Source organism: Odocoileus virginianus, chromosome 3 (genome assembly GCF_023699985.2).
Source record: "Odocoileus virginianus isolate 20LAN1187 ecotype Illinois chromosome 3, Ovbor_1.2, whole genome shotgun sequence".
NCBI lineage: Eukaryota > Metazoa > Chordata > Mammalia > Artiodactyla > Cervidae > Odocoileus > Odocoileus virginianus.
The window spans coordinates 35,417,581-35,434,493 of NC_069676.1; the positions used below are offsets into that span (position 1 = coordinate 35,417,581).

The 16,913-nt window shown below is 48.5% G+C and overlaps 1 protein-coding gene and 1 non-coding gene across 5 annotated transcripts in view; both read left to right on the forward strand.

The window, feature by feature from the left end:
* Positions 1 to 107, forward strand: LOC139034528 (U6 spliceosomal RNA). Its single transcript, XR_011487074.1, has one exon. It is a non-coding gene; the product is annotated as a U6 spliceosomal RNA (small nuclear RNA).
* A 6,510-nt stretch (positions 108 to 6,617) lies between these two features.
* The window catches only part of NSD1 (nuclear receptor binding SET domain protein 1), a 146,522-nt gene continuing 136,226 nt past the window's right edge, over positions 6,618 to 16,913 (forward strand). Inside the window, exons 1-2 of one of the 4 annotated variants that reach the window (XM_020873992.2) lie at positions 6,618 to 6,719; positions 8,636 to 9,579. In XM_020873992.2, coding sequence (XP_020729651.2) covers positions 8,653 to 9,579 — 927 coding nt within the window. In that variant the 5' untranslated portion in view covers positions 6,618 to 6,719; positions 8,636 to 8,652. Of the gene's footprint in view, positions 6,720 to 7,369; positions 7,516 to 7,602; positions 7,794 to 8,622; positions 9,580 to 16,913 lie in introns of those variants that run through there. The other 3 variants (XM_020873990.2, XM_020873994.2, XM_020873999.2) reach the window with 3 other exon arrangements.

The window sequence follows — 16,913 nt, forward strand, 5'->3', positions numbered from 1 at the left end:
GTGCTTGCTTCAGCAGCACGTATACTAAAATTGGAATGCTACGGAGAAGATTAGCATGGCCTTCGTGGAAGGATGATACGCAAATTCACAGAGCACTCCATATTCTTATATTAAAAAGTCTGCCTCAGTTGGCTGAGGCATTTGATGATGGGGCCCGGTTTTGCCATTTTAGACACACGAGAGACATTTTCTATAAATTGATAGAGCTGAATCTACAGCCCCAGGGCTTTATGATGTTTTTAAAGCACACATATAGTATGAGTGAGTGTTAGTTGCTCAGTAGTGTCTCTTTGTGACCCCGTGGACTGTCTTATCCCACTGGGCTCCTCTGTCCATGGAGTTTTTTCCAGACTAGAACACTGGAGTGGGTTGCCCTTTCCTTCTCCAGGGGATCTTCCTGAAACAGGGATCGAAATTGTGTCTCCTGCATTGCAGGAGAATTCTTTACTGGTGAGCCATTATGTGACTACTGGGTGTAAACTCTGAGCCTTCGACCACTTGCCAGAACAAGACACTGCTTCTTTCTCAGCCTCTGTTTTCATATGTAAAATAGGACAATATCCTCTTTTTGCAGGGAGATGATGGGTGGGTGAGTGTAAAATGGTGACCCTTAGGCAGGCAGAAGTAGAGCGCTCTCCTGGCCACCAGCTGCAGACCTCCTCCTTCCTCTGACTTCATCCCCCCCCATCCCACCCCCCCCCCCCAGAGCCCAGCATTCTTCCACATCCCCCTTTCTCCCCTGGAAATTAGTACCTTCAGAAGTGCTTGTCTGGAAGCTAAGGGTGCATCTGAAAAATCAAGTGCTCAGAGGAGAGGTTTGGAATGGAGGGAAGACTGACCTGTTGGGTTGGGGAACCTGGTGGCATCTGAAGCAGGTGTCTCATGGGCAGCTGCTCTGTGCAAGCCCTCCTACCATGTCCTGCCTACACTGACATATTCAATCTGCCCAATGACCTCATTTGTGAGGCTCAGGAAAGGGAAAGGATTTGCTGATAAGTGGCCCCACTGCAGTTTGAACCCACATCTATCTGACTCCAGAAACTATAGGCTCTCATACTTTTTTGAAAGTCTCGTCTGGCACAGAGGCCTGAGTGTTCCCCAAACATCCCTGAATCCCTTGAGGGATGGTTTGACATGACCAGGTGGTCCATGTGAAAGTGAAAGTCGCTCAGTTGTGTCCCCCTGGACTGTAACCTGCCAGGCTACTCTGTCTATGGGATTCTCCAGGCAAGAATACTGGAGTGGGTTGCCATATCTTCCTCCAGGGATCTTCCCAACCCAGGGATCAAAGGCAGGTCTCCCACATTGCAGGCCAATTCTTTACTGTCTGAGCCATGAGCCATAGTTTTTCTGTCATTTGAAGACACAAACTTAGAAAAGAGGTGAGCATTAGGAAATGTTTCCCCAGCACTTATTCTGACCTTCATAGTCCTGGGATTGGCCATTGGTGGTCATAAGGGGCTCACCAACTGGCTTGGACTAGATATATAAAGCCAATAGTTACTGCAAGGGTTCGTTCAGGGGAAAAAAAATGACTGCCTGCAAGAGAGGAAACAGGGAAGACTTCCAGGAGGAGAAATCTTCTAAACTGGGCTCTGAAGCATGAGTAGGAGTTTGCATGACAGGGGAAAAGGCAGAGGGGTGGGTCTGAGCACAGGATGGATGGGATGTGGCCTATCCTGGCACAGTGATACACTGGGCAGCCAGGAAATTGAGGAGGGCAGGAGGACAGAGATTAGAGGCCACTACACCCAGGGCTTTCCAAAGAGAACATTTGAAAAACAGCACACTTGAAGGTGAAAACTTGAATCCTTGGGGCTAGGGCTACAGGGTCAGGTTAGCTGACAGAAACCTGGTATTTTGGGCAGGTGCCATACCTTCCTCAATCTTAAGTGGAAGCCTGATCTAGTTCTGGAGAAACCACTCAGTGGGACAGAAAGTCTTAGACCCATCACAAGGAGTGGTTGTAGTATTCACCAGCAGTGTTTGGGACTAATCACTACAGGCCTCCAAACCTCCCCACAAAACCTGGCTATTTAATCAGAAAGCATATGCTGCTCTTGTCCAGCATGGATGAAGAGCTTGAACTGGGAGTTGGCATGGGAGCTCAGCTCTGAATAAGTCACACTTCCTCACTTCCTCCCTGGAAGATGGAGATAACAAGAGTGCCCATCTCAGGAGTAGATGAGAAGTGTCTTACAGAGTAGCCAGCACAGAAGAAGAGAACTGTAACAAAACAGTCCTAGCACACCCCAAGGCAAAGCCCTCTTGTTTCTAGAGGAGGTATCCATCTCTTCTGGGCACGGCGGGCAGAGTGAGCTTTCAGCTGCACAGATGAGATTCTTAATCTGCTTCTTAACCTTCCATGGCTCCCTATTGCCTTTCCAGTTAAAAGCTGAATTCTGTAGCTTAAAAAGGAAAGTCCTGAATGGTCAGGTCCCTATGGCTTTCCCATCTCTGTCTGAGGCATCTTGCCTGTACTCATCACCTCATCACCTCTACTGCTCCTGCCTTGCACAAGCCTCTGACCAGTCAGTCCCTCCAAAGCCCGGTTTCTGCTGGAATCTCTAACTTATCCCCTCCTTTCCAAGCTATTCCTGTATATCCTTCTGAGTTCCCTGTGAATGTTACTTCCATGGAAGGCCTTCTCTGACTGTCTCTGAGCCCTCCTCAGCTCCCCCAGCACCTCTGGCTTCTCTCTCAGTGTTCAGCTCGATACCTTCTTACTACTTCTCTGCCTTTCCCACAAGACTCTGAGGGGGAACACAATAAGTATCTGCTGAATCAATGCATACCCTTTTTTTTCTTCCTAATTACATAGTTTACAACCCCATGGACTATAGCCTGCCAGGCTCCTCTGAGGGGAATTTTCCAGACAAGAATACTGGAATGGGTTGCCATTTTCTACTCTAGGGTGTCTTCCTGACCCAGGGATCAAACCTGTGTCTCCTGCATTGCCAGGCAGATTCTTTACCACTGCACCACGTGGGAAGCTATATCTGCTGAATTCATGAATCAAAGGGAAGGGCAGTTCTAAGAAAAAAGGAGTACACTAGCAGAATGTCTCTCCAAGTATCTCTTTCAGCAGGTTACCAGTATCAGTAATTTACAGGTGAGGAAACTGAGGCTAAGGTAATCTCACTCTGCCCACCACTCAAATTCCAGAGTCCTTATGCGTAAGGCACTGTACTGGGCCTTCTCACCTACTGTAGCCAGAAGGTGTGTTTGCCAGGAGCAGAAGACGTGAAATGACAAGACTCTAAGACCTTGTAGAAGGGCTTAATCTTTCAGGCCTCATTTCTGCATAGGGCCGCTAAAGATTTAAAGGAACTCATGCATGTCAAGTGCCCAGCATGGTGTCCAGTATACCGCATAGACTCAGCAAATATTTACTGATTCTAATCTCTGTCTTAAGGATGGGAGGCACAGGCCCAGAAAAGTTCCTTGTGCTGAGACAAGGAGGGCCGGCCACAGACCTATCCTTTCTTCCCCTACTTCGGGAGCTAGTGTCCTTGTGAGAATATAGGGTCCTGTGGGTCCCCTCAACCAAATGCTGGCACCCAACAGGTGCTTAGCCTTCTGAATGGGAGTCACCAAAGGAAGCGGCTGTGGGTGAGACCTCTGTAGCCCAATTCTACTCTGAGAGGCAGGAAGGGACCCTTGAGTTATTCCAGGAAAGTCCAGGAGGTTTTCTCTGGGATTCCAGTCTTTTCTCTAAGACCATCATCAGTAAGCTGTTCATCCCCAGCTGCCTGTCCTCCTTTAGCTCCTCCGCCCGTTCTTTGTGGGGCAGTGGGAAAGAAACCCCCTTCCAATGCAGGAGAAGCACAGGGGATTCGGGTTCGAACCCTGGGTCGAGAAGATCCCCTGGAGGAGGAACTGGCAACCCACTCCAGTATTCTTGCCTGGAAAATAACCTATGGACAGAGGAGCCTGGCGGGCTACAGTCCACGGGATTGCAAAGAGTTGGGCATAACTGACCACATAGGAATGAGACCTATTCCATGGGGCCCGTGAAGTTGGAGAGAGAGGTTCGTTTAGGTCAGTGATGTCTAGAGGTCAGCTCTGGAGGACCCACTGTCCTTGTCCCTCTTCACACTTTTGCACCTTTATTTAAGTGTTTTTTCCTAAGGCTGGGGGTTTCCTAAGGTAGGGATCTCATCCTTTGTTTCCCCAGCATCTAGCAAAACTGCCTGAAATACAAAAAATGGTTGCTGAAAGAAGCAATGAAACACATCTCAGCATTTGTCAAGTATGTAGTCCATATAGGCTCCAAACACCTTTGCCTTGCAAGAGCCTCAGAGCCACCCTGTGCATTGGAAACCACAGGTGAGGAAACTGAGGCTTGTGGCTTTTTAACTGAGTGGCTCAAGGCCATTGAGTGGCACCTCACAGGCCCTCAGGACGGTCATGGGAGAGTAAAGGGTTGCAAGTAATCTGAATTGGGGCAGTTGTTAGGAGGTAACTGTCAGTCAGAAATGACTAGTTCAAAAATTAGGTGTGAAGGAGTCCCAGGTGGTGCTAGTGGTAAAGAACCCGCCTGCAAAGGCAGGAGACATGAGACTCGGGTTCGATCCTTGGGTTGGGAAGATCCTCTGGAGGAAGGCAACCCACTCCAGTATTCTTGCCTGGAGAATCCCATGGACACAGGAGCTAGGCAGGTTACAATCCATACTGTGGCATAAACTTGGACACGACTAAAACAATTTAGGATGCACGGAAGAAGAAGGAGCCAGTCAGAGCTCCCCCATTGAATTGACTATAAAGGATTAGCAGGAGTCACTCCTTAGCAGAACAAAGGGCGGGTCCTTGTAGGGCGGGACCCTGGAGTGTAGACCCATCTCTTCTTCGACTCACTGCCAACCTGACCACGCATTTGGGAACAGTCAGGATACCTCATTCTCTTCAACAGAAGGAGGCCGCCTGAGGTCACAGTCCTCTCCTCATCACACTGGTTTCAGGGGACTCCTTCCTTCCAAGACAGCCTGCTTGCTTTCTTGGCAAGGATGCATCCCAGCACTCAGGTGTGGTAAGGACCTGTTGTCTGTCTCCTTGGCTGGTCTGTGGGTCTTGGAGGAAAGGAAGCTACGGGCATCCTGAGCTCCAAGTCTACTGGGGCCAGTTTCGGGGTGAAGGCTGGGTAAGGCTGAAGGACGGAATTTAGGGAGCCGCAAGCGAAAGCCAATACTGCGCAAGACAACGCCAAAAGTGCCTTTCTCCCAGGTGGGCTCGCTATTAACAGATAGAAGGATGGCGGGTAAACACTCCACTGAGGCAATAATTATGCACATTTACTAAGCCCTAGGAGGAATGGTAGTCACGTGGCTCTCGAGGGCGGCGCCCTCAGCTTTGAGATGGAGTTAACTCTAATCACAGAAGGCTTTCTGGAGGAGGCGGAATTTTTACGGCGGTCGTTTGTGATTTTCTCTGAACATCGGGGATGAACTTAGCACTCTAGGGACCAAATAGGTACCCAGGGTGAGCTTTTTGTCGGGAGCAAGCCGGGAGGGGGAGGGGGTCAGAGTTGGATCGGGTTAGGCGAAGGGCCTGGGGGAGGTCGGCGTCGCGGGGTCGTTATCTGGGTTTCCCCACGTCGCGGTGTCTTTGGTGATTGGCCGCGGTAGGCCAGTGCTGCGGGGACCCGGGTACAGGGTGCAGGCCTCGAGGTGCCAGGCTCTCGAGGGCAGAGCGCCCCAGACCAGGAATTAGGCGAGCAGTCTTGGCGGGGCCAGCCCGGCGGTCCGCCCTCCCAACGCTGTTCCGCCGGGGTCCCGATGCCCAGCCCGCAGGGGTGAGGCGCGCGCTCCCCGGGGAGCAGGGATGCAGAGCAGGCGGCCTGCGCGGGGCGGAGGTGGCACGAGAGGGCCATCTGCCTGGGTGCAGAGAACTGCAGCGTCCGCGGTGCGAGGCTCGGCCCCTCCGGGCCCCCAGCCCGCGTCCACTGCCCCGCGCGCACACACCTACTGACGCCCGCCCGCGCCCCCGGCCCGAGTCCCAGTGCCAGGCCTAGACCCGGACTAGGCGCGGGAGGCGGTGCAGGGATTAGTGGACCCCTCCCCCAGCGCTCCCCTCGCCCCGCCCGGGGCTGCGAGACCCCTGGGCCCGGGGGTGACGAGGGAGCTTCGTCCCGGCGGTGCCCGGGCTGGGGACTCGGCCTCACTGGGCGGGGGCTGCACCGCGGCAGGCCGAGGTGCGGGCGCGCTGTCAGATTGCTGCCCGGCTCGGGTGCGGGGGGTGGGCTCAGCGCGGGGGTCGCTTGGCCTCATCTCCCCACGGAGGCCAAGGCTGGGCGGGCAGTGCCCGGGCGGGTAACCCGACCCGACCCGGCTCTCGGGAGCCGCTCACCCCGCACGGCCGGGCAGGGGGAGGAAGAGGAATGGAGGGAGGGGGAAGGGAAGGGATGGTGGGTGAGGGGCTGTGGGGACCGCAGGGCTGAGTCCCCGGCCTATCTGCGCTGCTCTAGGGCGGCTGCCTTTGGTGCCCGGGACGAGCCAGCCCCCTGCCTCGCGGGCGTCGGGCCTGCGGCAGGAGGGAGCCCTGGGGCTGCACAGGCTTGGCTCGGGGAGGCAGACCCGAGCTGCTGCCTCCATTTTGTTTCCTGCTCTGCTTGGTCTGTGGTGGTGGTGATGTGGGCTTGGGGTGCGGCCCGGCAGGGGGTTCACCTGCGGCCGTGCCTGCTCGGGGTTTGAGGCCTCGAAGACCCCAGCCCAAGCCCCCAGGTGAGCCCCGCGGTAGGAGGGGGGTTGCCTTGGTCTCGAGCCCGAGCCGAGCGGGCTGAAGGCAGGTGCCCAGTGGATGGGGAACCCGGGCTGTAACCTAAGATGGAGGCCGGGACTGACGCGGGCCCGAGCGGGGCTGGCGGGGCGGTCGGACAGGCCTCAGCCCAGCCAGGTGCCGCCGGGGCTGGGGCTCCAGACCGGTAGGGTGTTGGAAACGTGTGCAGCCCGGGGCCGGCGCAGCTCCCCGAGGTAGGTGAGGGGATCGGAGTGCCACCCACGACGCCCGCAGGCCCCGACACTCCGGGGAGGCGCGCGAGGCCCCTGGGGAGCCCGCCTCAGGCCCCGCCCGGGCAGTCGGGCCGGCCCGTAGGCCCGGGCCGCGAGCGGGCGCGCAGGGGGAGGGGAGGGGGCGGCAGCGGCGGCTCCGCTGATTGGGTGGCGCGCTCGCGAGCCCGACTTCACCCGCCCTGAACCCCGAAGAGTGAGGCAAAGGAGCGCGCGCCTTGGGGGAAGGGGTGCGCGCGCACTCGGGGCCCCAGCCGCACGCGGGCCGGCGCGAGGCGCTCGGTCGCACGCGCCACCGCGGGGGCGCGCGCGGTGGGGGTGTGAGGAGGAGGAGGCGGCGGCGGAATAGGCCGGGGCAGGTCGCGCTTGCTACCTTCTCTCCTGAAGAGAGACGCGGGGGGAGGGGGGTGCGGCGAGCGGCTCCACGCTCTCCCCACCGCTCCGCTCGCGCCCCAGTGTAATGAGGGTCACCCCCTCCCCCCAGCCGGCCCGGGAGGGGGCGCGGGGCACGGTAACTAGTGCGCTGGGGTGGGCGGCGGGCTGGCGCGAGCGGATTGGGGAGGCGGCCGGGCGGGGAAGATGGTGGTGGCCGTGAGGTGAGGGGCGCGGGGGAGGGCCGGGCGCGGCGCAGGGTTGGTGGCCCGCGGCGTTGTAGCCGCAGGCCCCCTCCCCCTCCATCACTACCAGCCGGGCTCAGGCCTAGCCGGCCGGGCCTCCGCGAACTTCCTCCCCGCGCGGCCCGTGCCCCGCCGGCCTCCCGCGCGCACCTCGGCCTCCGCCTCCCTTCAGGTAGCCGGCTGGGGGGCACGGGGCCGGCTGCCCTCCTGCAGCAAACTTTGCTTGGTGCTGAATATTGATGAGTGCGATCGGCTCGGCCAGGAGGTGCTACCGGCGCTACGGGAAGGAACGCGGCCCGGGCAGGCGGCGGCGGCGTCGGCAGCAGCCATGTTTGTCAAGCTGTAGCAGCAGCTGCTGCTGCCCTGACTCGGCTTCACCGACTGCCTCCGTTTCTCCCCCTGCCGCGTTCCGGCCCCTGGGCCTGCGGCTGTGGACCAAGCAGGCCTACAATCAGAAAGGAGAGCTTCGGGGTGCACCCGCTTCGCCGACTTGCTTGCGGCCTGAGCACGGCCACTGCAAAGGCTCAGGCGCCAATTGGGGCGCAGGGTGCAGCGCTATTGTGACCGCTGCGCCCGAGCGAGCCAGGAAGGATGGGGGGGTAACCTTTTTGTGCAGCGTCCTGGAGCCCCCCTCGAACCCTACAGCCCCCTGCTTTTGGGAGATCCGGCCTCTGGACTCCTAGCGGGGGAGGGGAAAGACAATCCTGTTTGAAATTTGGAAATTTCTACTGCCAACGGGATTTTAATTTTAGATCAGCCCAACTGTCCACCAGTCTGCAGGAAAAAGGGACGGGCTGTTTCCATGTGGCAAGATCTACCCGTCTCCGGGAAGATGGAGTTCGCGGAGGCTCACCGAGGCCGTTTTTCCATCGTCAGCTGGGGAACTTTTTCCACCCATGGAAGTGCAGCAGAAAATCATCGAGGCCACTAGGCCTTGAGAAGTGGCTGCCATTTTGAAGATAAGAGTCAAATGGCCCATTAACTCAGATTAATTGCCGTGTTTTTGGATTCCAGGTTGATGCTGGCCCAGGATGGATCAGACCTGTGAACTACCTAGAAGAAATTGTCTGCTGCCCTTTTCCAATCCAGTGAATTTAGATGCCCCTGAAGACAAGGACAGCCCTTTCGGTAATGGTCAATCCAATTTTTCTGAGCCACTTAATGGGTGTACTATGCAGTTATCGACTGCCAGTGGAACATCCCAAAATGCTTATGGACAAGATTCTCCATCTTGTTACATTCCACTGCGGAAACTACAGGATTTGGCCTCCATGATCAATGTAGAGTATTTAAATGGGTCTGCTGATGGATCAGAATCCTTTCAAGACCCTGAAAAAAGTGATTCAAGAGCTCAGTCGCCAGTTGTTTGCACTTCCTTGAATCCTGGTGGTCCAACAGCACTTGCTATGAAACAGGAACCCTCTTGTAATAACTCCCCTGAACTCCAGGTAAAAGTAACAAAGACTGTCAAGAATGGCTTTCTGCACTTTGAGAATTTTACTTGTGTGGACGATGCAGATGTAGATTCTGAAATGGACCCAGAACAGCCAGTCACAGAGGATGAGAGTATAGAGGAGATCTTTGAGGAAACTCAAACCAATGCCACCTGCAATTATGAGCCTAAATCAGAGAATGGTGTAGACGTGGCCATGGGAAATGAACAAGACAGCACACCAGACAGTAGACATGGTGCAGTCAAATCGCCATTCTTGCCATTAGCTCCTCAAACTGAAACACAGAAAAATAAACAAAGAAATGAAGTGGACGGCAGCAATGAAAAAGCAGCCCTTCTCCCAGCCCCCCTTTCACTAGGAGATACAAACAGTACTATAGAAGAGCAATTAAACTCAATAAATTTATCTTTTCAGGATGATCCAGACTCCAGTACCAGTACATTAGGAAACATGCTAGAATTACCTGGAACTTCATCATCATCTACTTCACAGGAATTGCCATTTGTAAGCAGTTTTTGGTACAACTTAAATATATACATTAATGTATATATACAGGCAACTTAAAGGGAAACTATAAAAATCTGTTATAACTAATTGGTTTTTGGTTGTTTATCAGTTCACAAATGAAAGCTTATTGCTAATGATAAGCTCTGGGAAAATTTTACTTTGATTTTTTCTGTATTATATGAGTTTGATTCTTTTCTGATTTTCCAAGTTAACTCTCCATTGAGGACTGGTTAAGAGTTAAACTTTTAAGGGCATTTGATTGAGTTCGGAATTAAGTTTCCAAGATAGAGGTATACATTTGTTTAGCTTTTTTTTTTTTAAAGTGGCCTTGGCTTTGGCTTGCTGGTGTCCTGGGTACAAGAATCCGTGAATTACCTGGAGTCTTATTTTTGCATAAGGCATGGCTTATAAATTTTAGTTGATAGGATGACTTGCAGGTTGAAGTACATTTTGGGTTCACATTCAGGGTAGCTGAGATGAAAAGACCTTTTTGGACATCAGTCAAAATTTAAATTAGGCTATTTTTTCTGAGGTACATGTTGTACAGCATCCTATGGTAACGACCATCATCAGAGTAGGCTCTTGAACCTTTTCTACTTTTAAATTTTGAAGTGTATGTATGTGTGTGGTATGGGTGTATGTGTATAGAAATGGGGGAAAAAATGTACTTTGAGTTACTCAGTAGTGCTACCTACTATGTTAGATTGTGGTGATACTTGCTTTTTAAAAATCTGGTCTTCACCCAGAATTTTTGACTGTCCCTAGTTAGCTAAATGACCAGTTGACTTCAGTTTCACTGTTTCATCACTTTAAAATCTGAACCAGCTTGATTGTTAAAAGATTCCTTTTAACTTTAAATATTTGATTCTGATTTTGTTTCTGCCTAGACACATTGTCATGGTCATCTGTTATGTCACCAAAGGAGATCCCATTCCCTCTCCAAGATGCCTCTGAAATACTCTGTAAAGATTTAGATAGAAAAAACTGTGGTGTGTAGTGATGGTTTTGAGTGCATTAAACGTTCATTTTACTATATAGCCCTGCTGTTCTTTGAAATTAAGAGTGAGAATGTGGGTGTGTCGGTTTTGTTTCTGTTAATTCATATTTTAAATATGTGTTAGTACTACTTGATTTCTTAGTTTGGCAGTTGCAGATTTTAAAAATTTGTTTCAGTAGTTATCTTGAATCTGTTTTGTCCTAGATATTTTTTAGGGTGGATAGGCTGTGTTGGCAGCCTATCAGCAGCTCAGACAAATCCTTCTTGTTACATTGAAATGTATTTTACATGTATATGGTTTTGTCTTTACATAAAAACTTAGAAGGTGGAGATACATGTTTCTCTAGAAGTGTAAGTGTAAATCTATGTGGTTCTTATCAAAGAGATGTCATCATTGGTTCTAAAATACTAGAGCCTTTAGAAAAAAAATGTTATGTATCTAAACTGAGAGTTAACAAACTTGTATAAGTGTAGAAAATTTTTTTTCATCTAGAAAGTAAAATTACTCACAGACTGTGGACTTGAAGAAACCAGTATCTATTCTTTTTTTTGACCGTCCTGCATGTGGCTTGTTGGATCTTAGTTCCCCTGACCAGGGACTGAACAGTAGTTCAGTCTTAGTTCCAGGCCACGGCAGTGGAAGTCCTAACCACTGAATGCCAGGGAATTTGAATCTTAATTCTTGTAAGTCTTTCTTACAGATTATGGATAAATCTGAATTGCTTCATCCAAAATCTATTGCTTTCATTTTCGCCTTTGATATTTTCTGGGAATTTAAAGTGAAGTCATTCTCAAAATGCAAATTTAGTTTAAGCTTGAGAAAGGTATAATTAAAAGAAATTCCATATAGCTACACACTTGATGTATTCAGACTATTCACAGTGACTGCTTGATGCAGCAGGTATGGAGAGCACTTACTCTGTATTAGAGCCTGTGCTTAGGGCTAGAAATTTTAGAAAATCTTTTGCACATGCTTTTGTCTTTTTCTGTATGTGATATTGTGATAGAATAAGATTCTCCTGGAGAGAGTATCGAGTACTTATTTGGATTTTAAACCCTCTGTCTGGAACTAGAGAATGACAACATAATTCAACATTGTATTGCCAGTTGTTTTTGTATAACTAGCTATCAGCAGACTGTTTGTCTCCTGTCATAAAGGAGCAATGGCTTCAGTTTACCTTCGTGCTATTCAGTTACTTTTTTTGCATACATTGATGTGAAATGGTTGTCATTGTAGTTAATAATCCTGACCTGGTGTTTTTCTATTTAATTGGGTTGATACTGTCTAATTTCTGCCAATGTACATATATAGTATACAGTGGTTTGTATACTGTAGGTGCTTGAAAAGAAGTCTTCAAGGAAGGTTGGTTCCCAGAGCTCCAAGTTATAACAGGCAATAACTTAGTTTTAAGTGCTTTGGTCTGTATTGTCTCATTGGGTCTTCATAGCCTTGTAGTAAAAAACAAATGTCATGGAAGGTCTAGGTCCGCCTTAAAGGTACTTGAGATTATTGGGGATAAGACTGAAAACTATTGAAACCATAGAATTATTTGAGTACTCTTGGTTTTCTTTAGGGACTTTTGAAGGTCCCTAAAACTCTTGCCTGGGCCTGAAGTAACTCATGGTTTTCTTACTAGGCTGATTGCAGCAATTGTTTGTTTGATATTCTTCCTCATTTAGGGACTTTATGGAGGTAAAATTGAGTTAATTTATATTGTGGCAGTATTCATGAATTTTGGGAATTTTCAAAGTTCTTAGGATGTAGGCAGCCTCCAGAGTAGTCTAAAGTATATGTTATGTTAGTGATTCTCTTTATCTGAAGAAGACCACTAAAAATGGAATTAAAATTGAGGACTAAAATTTCACAAGTAAATAGGGAGGAAAAGTTTTATTTAGATTTTATATTGAAATGTAAAATTGAGAATTAAAAAAGTCAGTTTTAAACCTTTATCAAAATTTTGATTATGATGGCAACTATTTTTTTTATAATAAGGCAAGAATCAAGTAGATTTTTGCTTTTGGCTATGATGGGTCTCCATTGCTGCACATGGGCGTTCTGTAGTTAGCGGCGAGGACAGGCTGCTCTTTATTGCAGTGCTCAGGCTTCTCGTGGCAGTGGCTTCTCTTGTGGAGCATGGGCTCTGGGTGCCTGGGCTTCAGTATTTGCAGACCTTGGGCTCTGGAGTGCTGGCTCGGTAGTCATGGTGCAGGGGCTTAGTTGCTCAGTGACGCGTGGAATCCTCCTAGACCAGGGATCGAACCAGTGTCCCCTGAATTGAGAGGCAGATTCTTAACCACTGGACTACCGGAGAAGCCCTTAAGTAGATTTTTAAAAATTTTGTCTAGCAAAATTGTACAATAGGTAGATGGATACTTTGTTTTACTTCCATTTTCTTACCGTGATCATAAGGATACATTTTTATAAAATGTTTAGGGACTTAGTCTTAACTAAGGTATTCTTTCAAAAAAATATCCACTATGCAGTTTCAGGTGTATACCAAAGAAGAGAAAATAGTTGAATTTCCATGTACTCCTCACCAAGCTTTACGAATTACTGATATTTTGCCAATTTTGTTTTATCCTCTGTCCACTATGTCGTTTCACTAACTTTTCTTAATCCTTTGATGTTCATCATCTCTCTCTTTGGAGCTCTTGTCCTGTTCTCCTTGTCAGTTGTCACTTGTTTATTGGTTGACCTAGATCACCTTTTTCTTGCCTATAATTAGAGTAGTTCTTTATTATTTACATTGACTTTAAGAAACACAGCATCTTTGTGCCAGATTTGTTTGCAGTTTTACTTTGTAATTGATTTGCACTAGCTTGTGCTTCATTAGGTAGAGACAGACACTATATTGTATGTGGGATGGTTGTTTAAATTGAGACTTTTTTGGGAGCCATTTCAGAATAGATACCTCAATGTTGTGACAGTATCCCCATGTACAGTGTTGGAGATGCAGAAAATATGAACACCCTCTGTACCAAGTTCTGTGCTGTGGATGTTCAGGTGGTTAAGAGGATCAATGGAGAGGTGAATGAAACCGAGAGCCATCAAGGCTCCAGTGAAGAGTGGGACTTCACTTCATTGACTGGGTTGAGTTTGGTTAGGTTTAGAAAGGTACTTTGGATAAAAAGAATTAAATAAACATAGTATTTTCACAGAGTTGAATAGGATGAATGTCCTCTGGTAATGTGGATGGTTTAGTTGCTCAGTTATGTCTGAGTGTGACCCCATGGACTGTAACCCACCAGGCTCCTCTGTCCATGGGATTTCTCAGGCAATAATCCTGGAGTGGGTTGCCATTTCCTCTTCCAGGGGATCTTCCTGACCCAGGGATCAAACTCACGTCTCCTGGATTGTAGGCAGATTCTTGACTGATGGGCCACCAGGGAAGCCCATCCTTGTGAAATAAGGCCTAGAAATTCAGATTGGCGTTTGATGTTGATGTGATAGAAACTGGATCCAGTGAGGAATTTTAGCTGAGAAGTGGCATGATGAAATCTGTGTTTGGGAAATTTTGGCTGGGAGAGAATAGAGGCAGTGTTAGGTTGTGGAGAATTGCAGTAGTAATTAAAAATTAGAATTGAGCAGAGTCAGTAGTAGAAAGGGGGTAAATCTGAGAGATTATTTCAGAGGAGAGAAAATTGGCAGCCCTTTTAGGGTTGCCTGGACTGGAAATAAAGTTGGAGCCTGGATTTGAGGAATGAAAGACATAAGTACAGACTGTGTCCACCGCTTGTCGTGTTGGTGCCTGAGACAGAAATGGGGTTCTCTTTTCCCTTCTCATCATCTCAGCAATTCTCTGCTTCTTCCTTTCCTGTCTCCACACTTCTCAGCTCTGCTCTTTCTCTGACTCTGTCCTGCTGGAGGTCCTGGTTTTCTTCATTACTTTCTCCTTTCTGCTGGGATCTTTATTCTCAACCTTCGCTGCATCCCTTTTTCTGCCTAAAAACAGAATGACATCTTTCTGTTCTAAAGAGTCTTCCTCTGTCCTCTAGCCCCTGTGATTAGTTTCCTGAGGAATCTTGAGAGTCGTCTACTTTGTTCACACCTCCTTCAAGCCCTGTGGATTGGTTCTCTACTCTGTTGGAACTGTTCTTTTCAAAGTTACAAGTGACACCTCCAGACTTATTCTACTGGATGTGCAGTGTTTTGACCACTACTCTTTTAAATAGTCCTTTTTGGACTGCTTGTTCTCTTTTCTTCCTCTTTTCTGTCGTTCTCTACAGTCTTACCTGCTTTTATTAATTCACTTCTCTGCTGTTTGAAAACTTGATCTGACTTCTGAGCTTCAGACCAAGAAACAAATTTCCAACTGAGTTTCTCCTTCACCTGTAGCATACTTACCTACTTTTGACTGTCTCTTTTTGCCAAACATACTTTTCCTTCTGTCTTTTAAAAAAATATTTATTTGTTTGCCCATGCCAGATCTTAGTTGTAACGTGAGGCATATTTGATCTTTGTTGCAGCATTCATGATCTTTTAATTGCAGCCTGTGGGAGTCTTTTAGTTGTAGCATGCAAACTCTTGCTGGATGTGGGATCTAGTTCCCTGACCAGGGATCAAACCCAGGCCTCTTGCATTGGAATTGGGGAGTCTTAGCCACTGGACTGCTAGGGAAATCCCCTCCTGTCTTAATGATGGCATCATCCTCCAGTTCTTTTCAAAGTTGGAAACATTGGAATCACTTGTTTATGTGATCAAAATGCATTTGAGTGCCTTCTCGATGCCAGGAACTGCTGGTATTAAAAGGAAAGATACAGTCTGCTTTTAAGGAACTTTACCATGCAAGGAAGACTAGTGTAAACAATGACAATACAGAATACCACATGGCCTGGTAGAAGTTATAGAGCAGTACTGTGGGAGTTTGGAAAAACTCATGCCTGGAGCAGTGTGGAAGAATTTCATAGAAGGTTATATCTATTTAAGCAGAGACATGCCAGTAAGAAGGAGGAATAACATGAAAGTGGCAAGAAATTCTTTGATAGGAATCTGAGAGGAGCAGGGTTGTCAGGAGATAAGTATAAATATAGGCCTTGTATTCCATGTTATAAGGTTGAATTTTTATGCTGTTTCCATTCTGTTATGTTATCTTTATTACTGGTCTTCATATTGTTTTTCTTTCCAGTCTGTCTGGAGAGACAGAATTACCTTTGACTTTCAAAATGAGAAATACGAGGTGAGGTCTCTGATGGGGCTTCCCTGGTAGCTCAGATGGTAAAGAATCTTCCTGCAATATGGGAGACCTGGGTTCGATCCCTGGGTTGGAAAGATCTCCTGGAGGAGGGCATGGCAATCCAGTCCAGTGTTCTAGACTGGAACCCCATGGACAGAGGAGCCTAGTGAGCTACAGTCTGTGGGGTCACAAAGTGTCAGGACTGAGTGACTATAAGCACACAAACAAAACACAGGTCTCTGAAGAAAGCTTTACCTTCAGTGCCTAACTCTTCTCCACATTTGCCTAACAAATAATGCCCAAATTGGGCTCCCCTGGTGGCTCAGAGGTTAAAGCATCTGCCTGCAATACAGAAGACCCGGGTTCTATCCCTGGGTCGGGAAGATCCCCTGGAGTAGGAAATGGCAACCCACTCCAGTATTCTTTCCTGGAGAATCCCATGGATGGAGGAGCCTGGTGGGCTACAGTCCATGGGGTTGCAAAGAGTTGGACACGACTGAGCGACTTCACTCGCTCACTTCAGTGTGTTTGATAAGACCTCATCTTGGCTTTCCCAAATCTCATATGCTAAACCCAAGATATCCTGGCTGGCCTGAGTTCAGCCAACCTGAACTATTGGTGGTGCCTTACTTCACAGTCCCTTGGCTTATGCCTTTCTCTTTCTGGTCTAATTTCAGCATTTAGTATCTTAACAGTGTGTAGCATGGTGCCTTCTTTGTAGCAGACCCTCAATGTACTTATGGAGTAGAAGAATGAATGGTACTATTACAGAGATACAAGTTGGGAAGGGGAGTAAATTTTAGGTAGGAACGTGATCAAATGGTGAGCTGTTATCCTTAATGTACCAAATTTCAAAACTTCAGAGACTTTTTTTGACTTCATTCCCTTATGCCTTCAGTTTCTAAGGGCTTTGAATTTGTGCTCCTTAAATCTCAAGCTTTCATTTTCCTCTCTATTCTCATGTTTAAGCTCTTACTTAAGGATATTAAGTCATATAATAGTTTTGTAGGACAGATTCCTTGAGATGCTGCCTGTTTAGTAGAAGTCCCTAATCTCTTTGAGCCCATTCCTCATTTCTAAATGGGGCAAATACTGTGCAGCCTTGCACATTTGCGAGGATGCAGCAAGTAATTTATCTGAAGCAGCTAGCACAGTGCTAT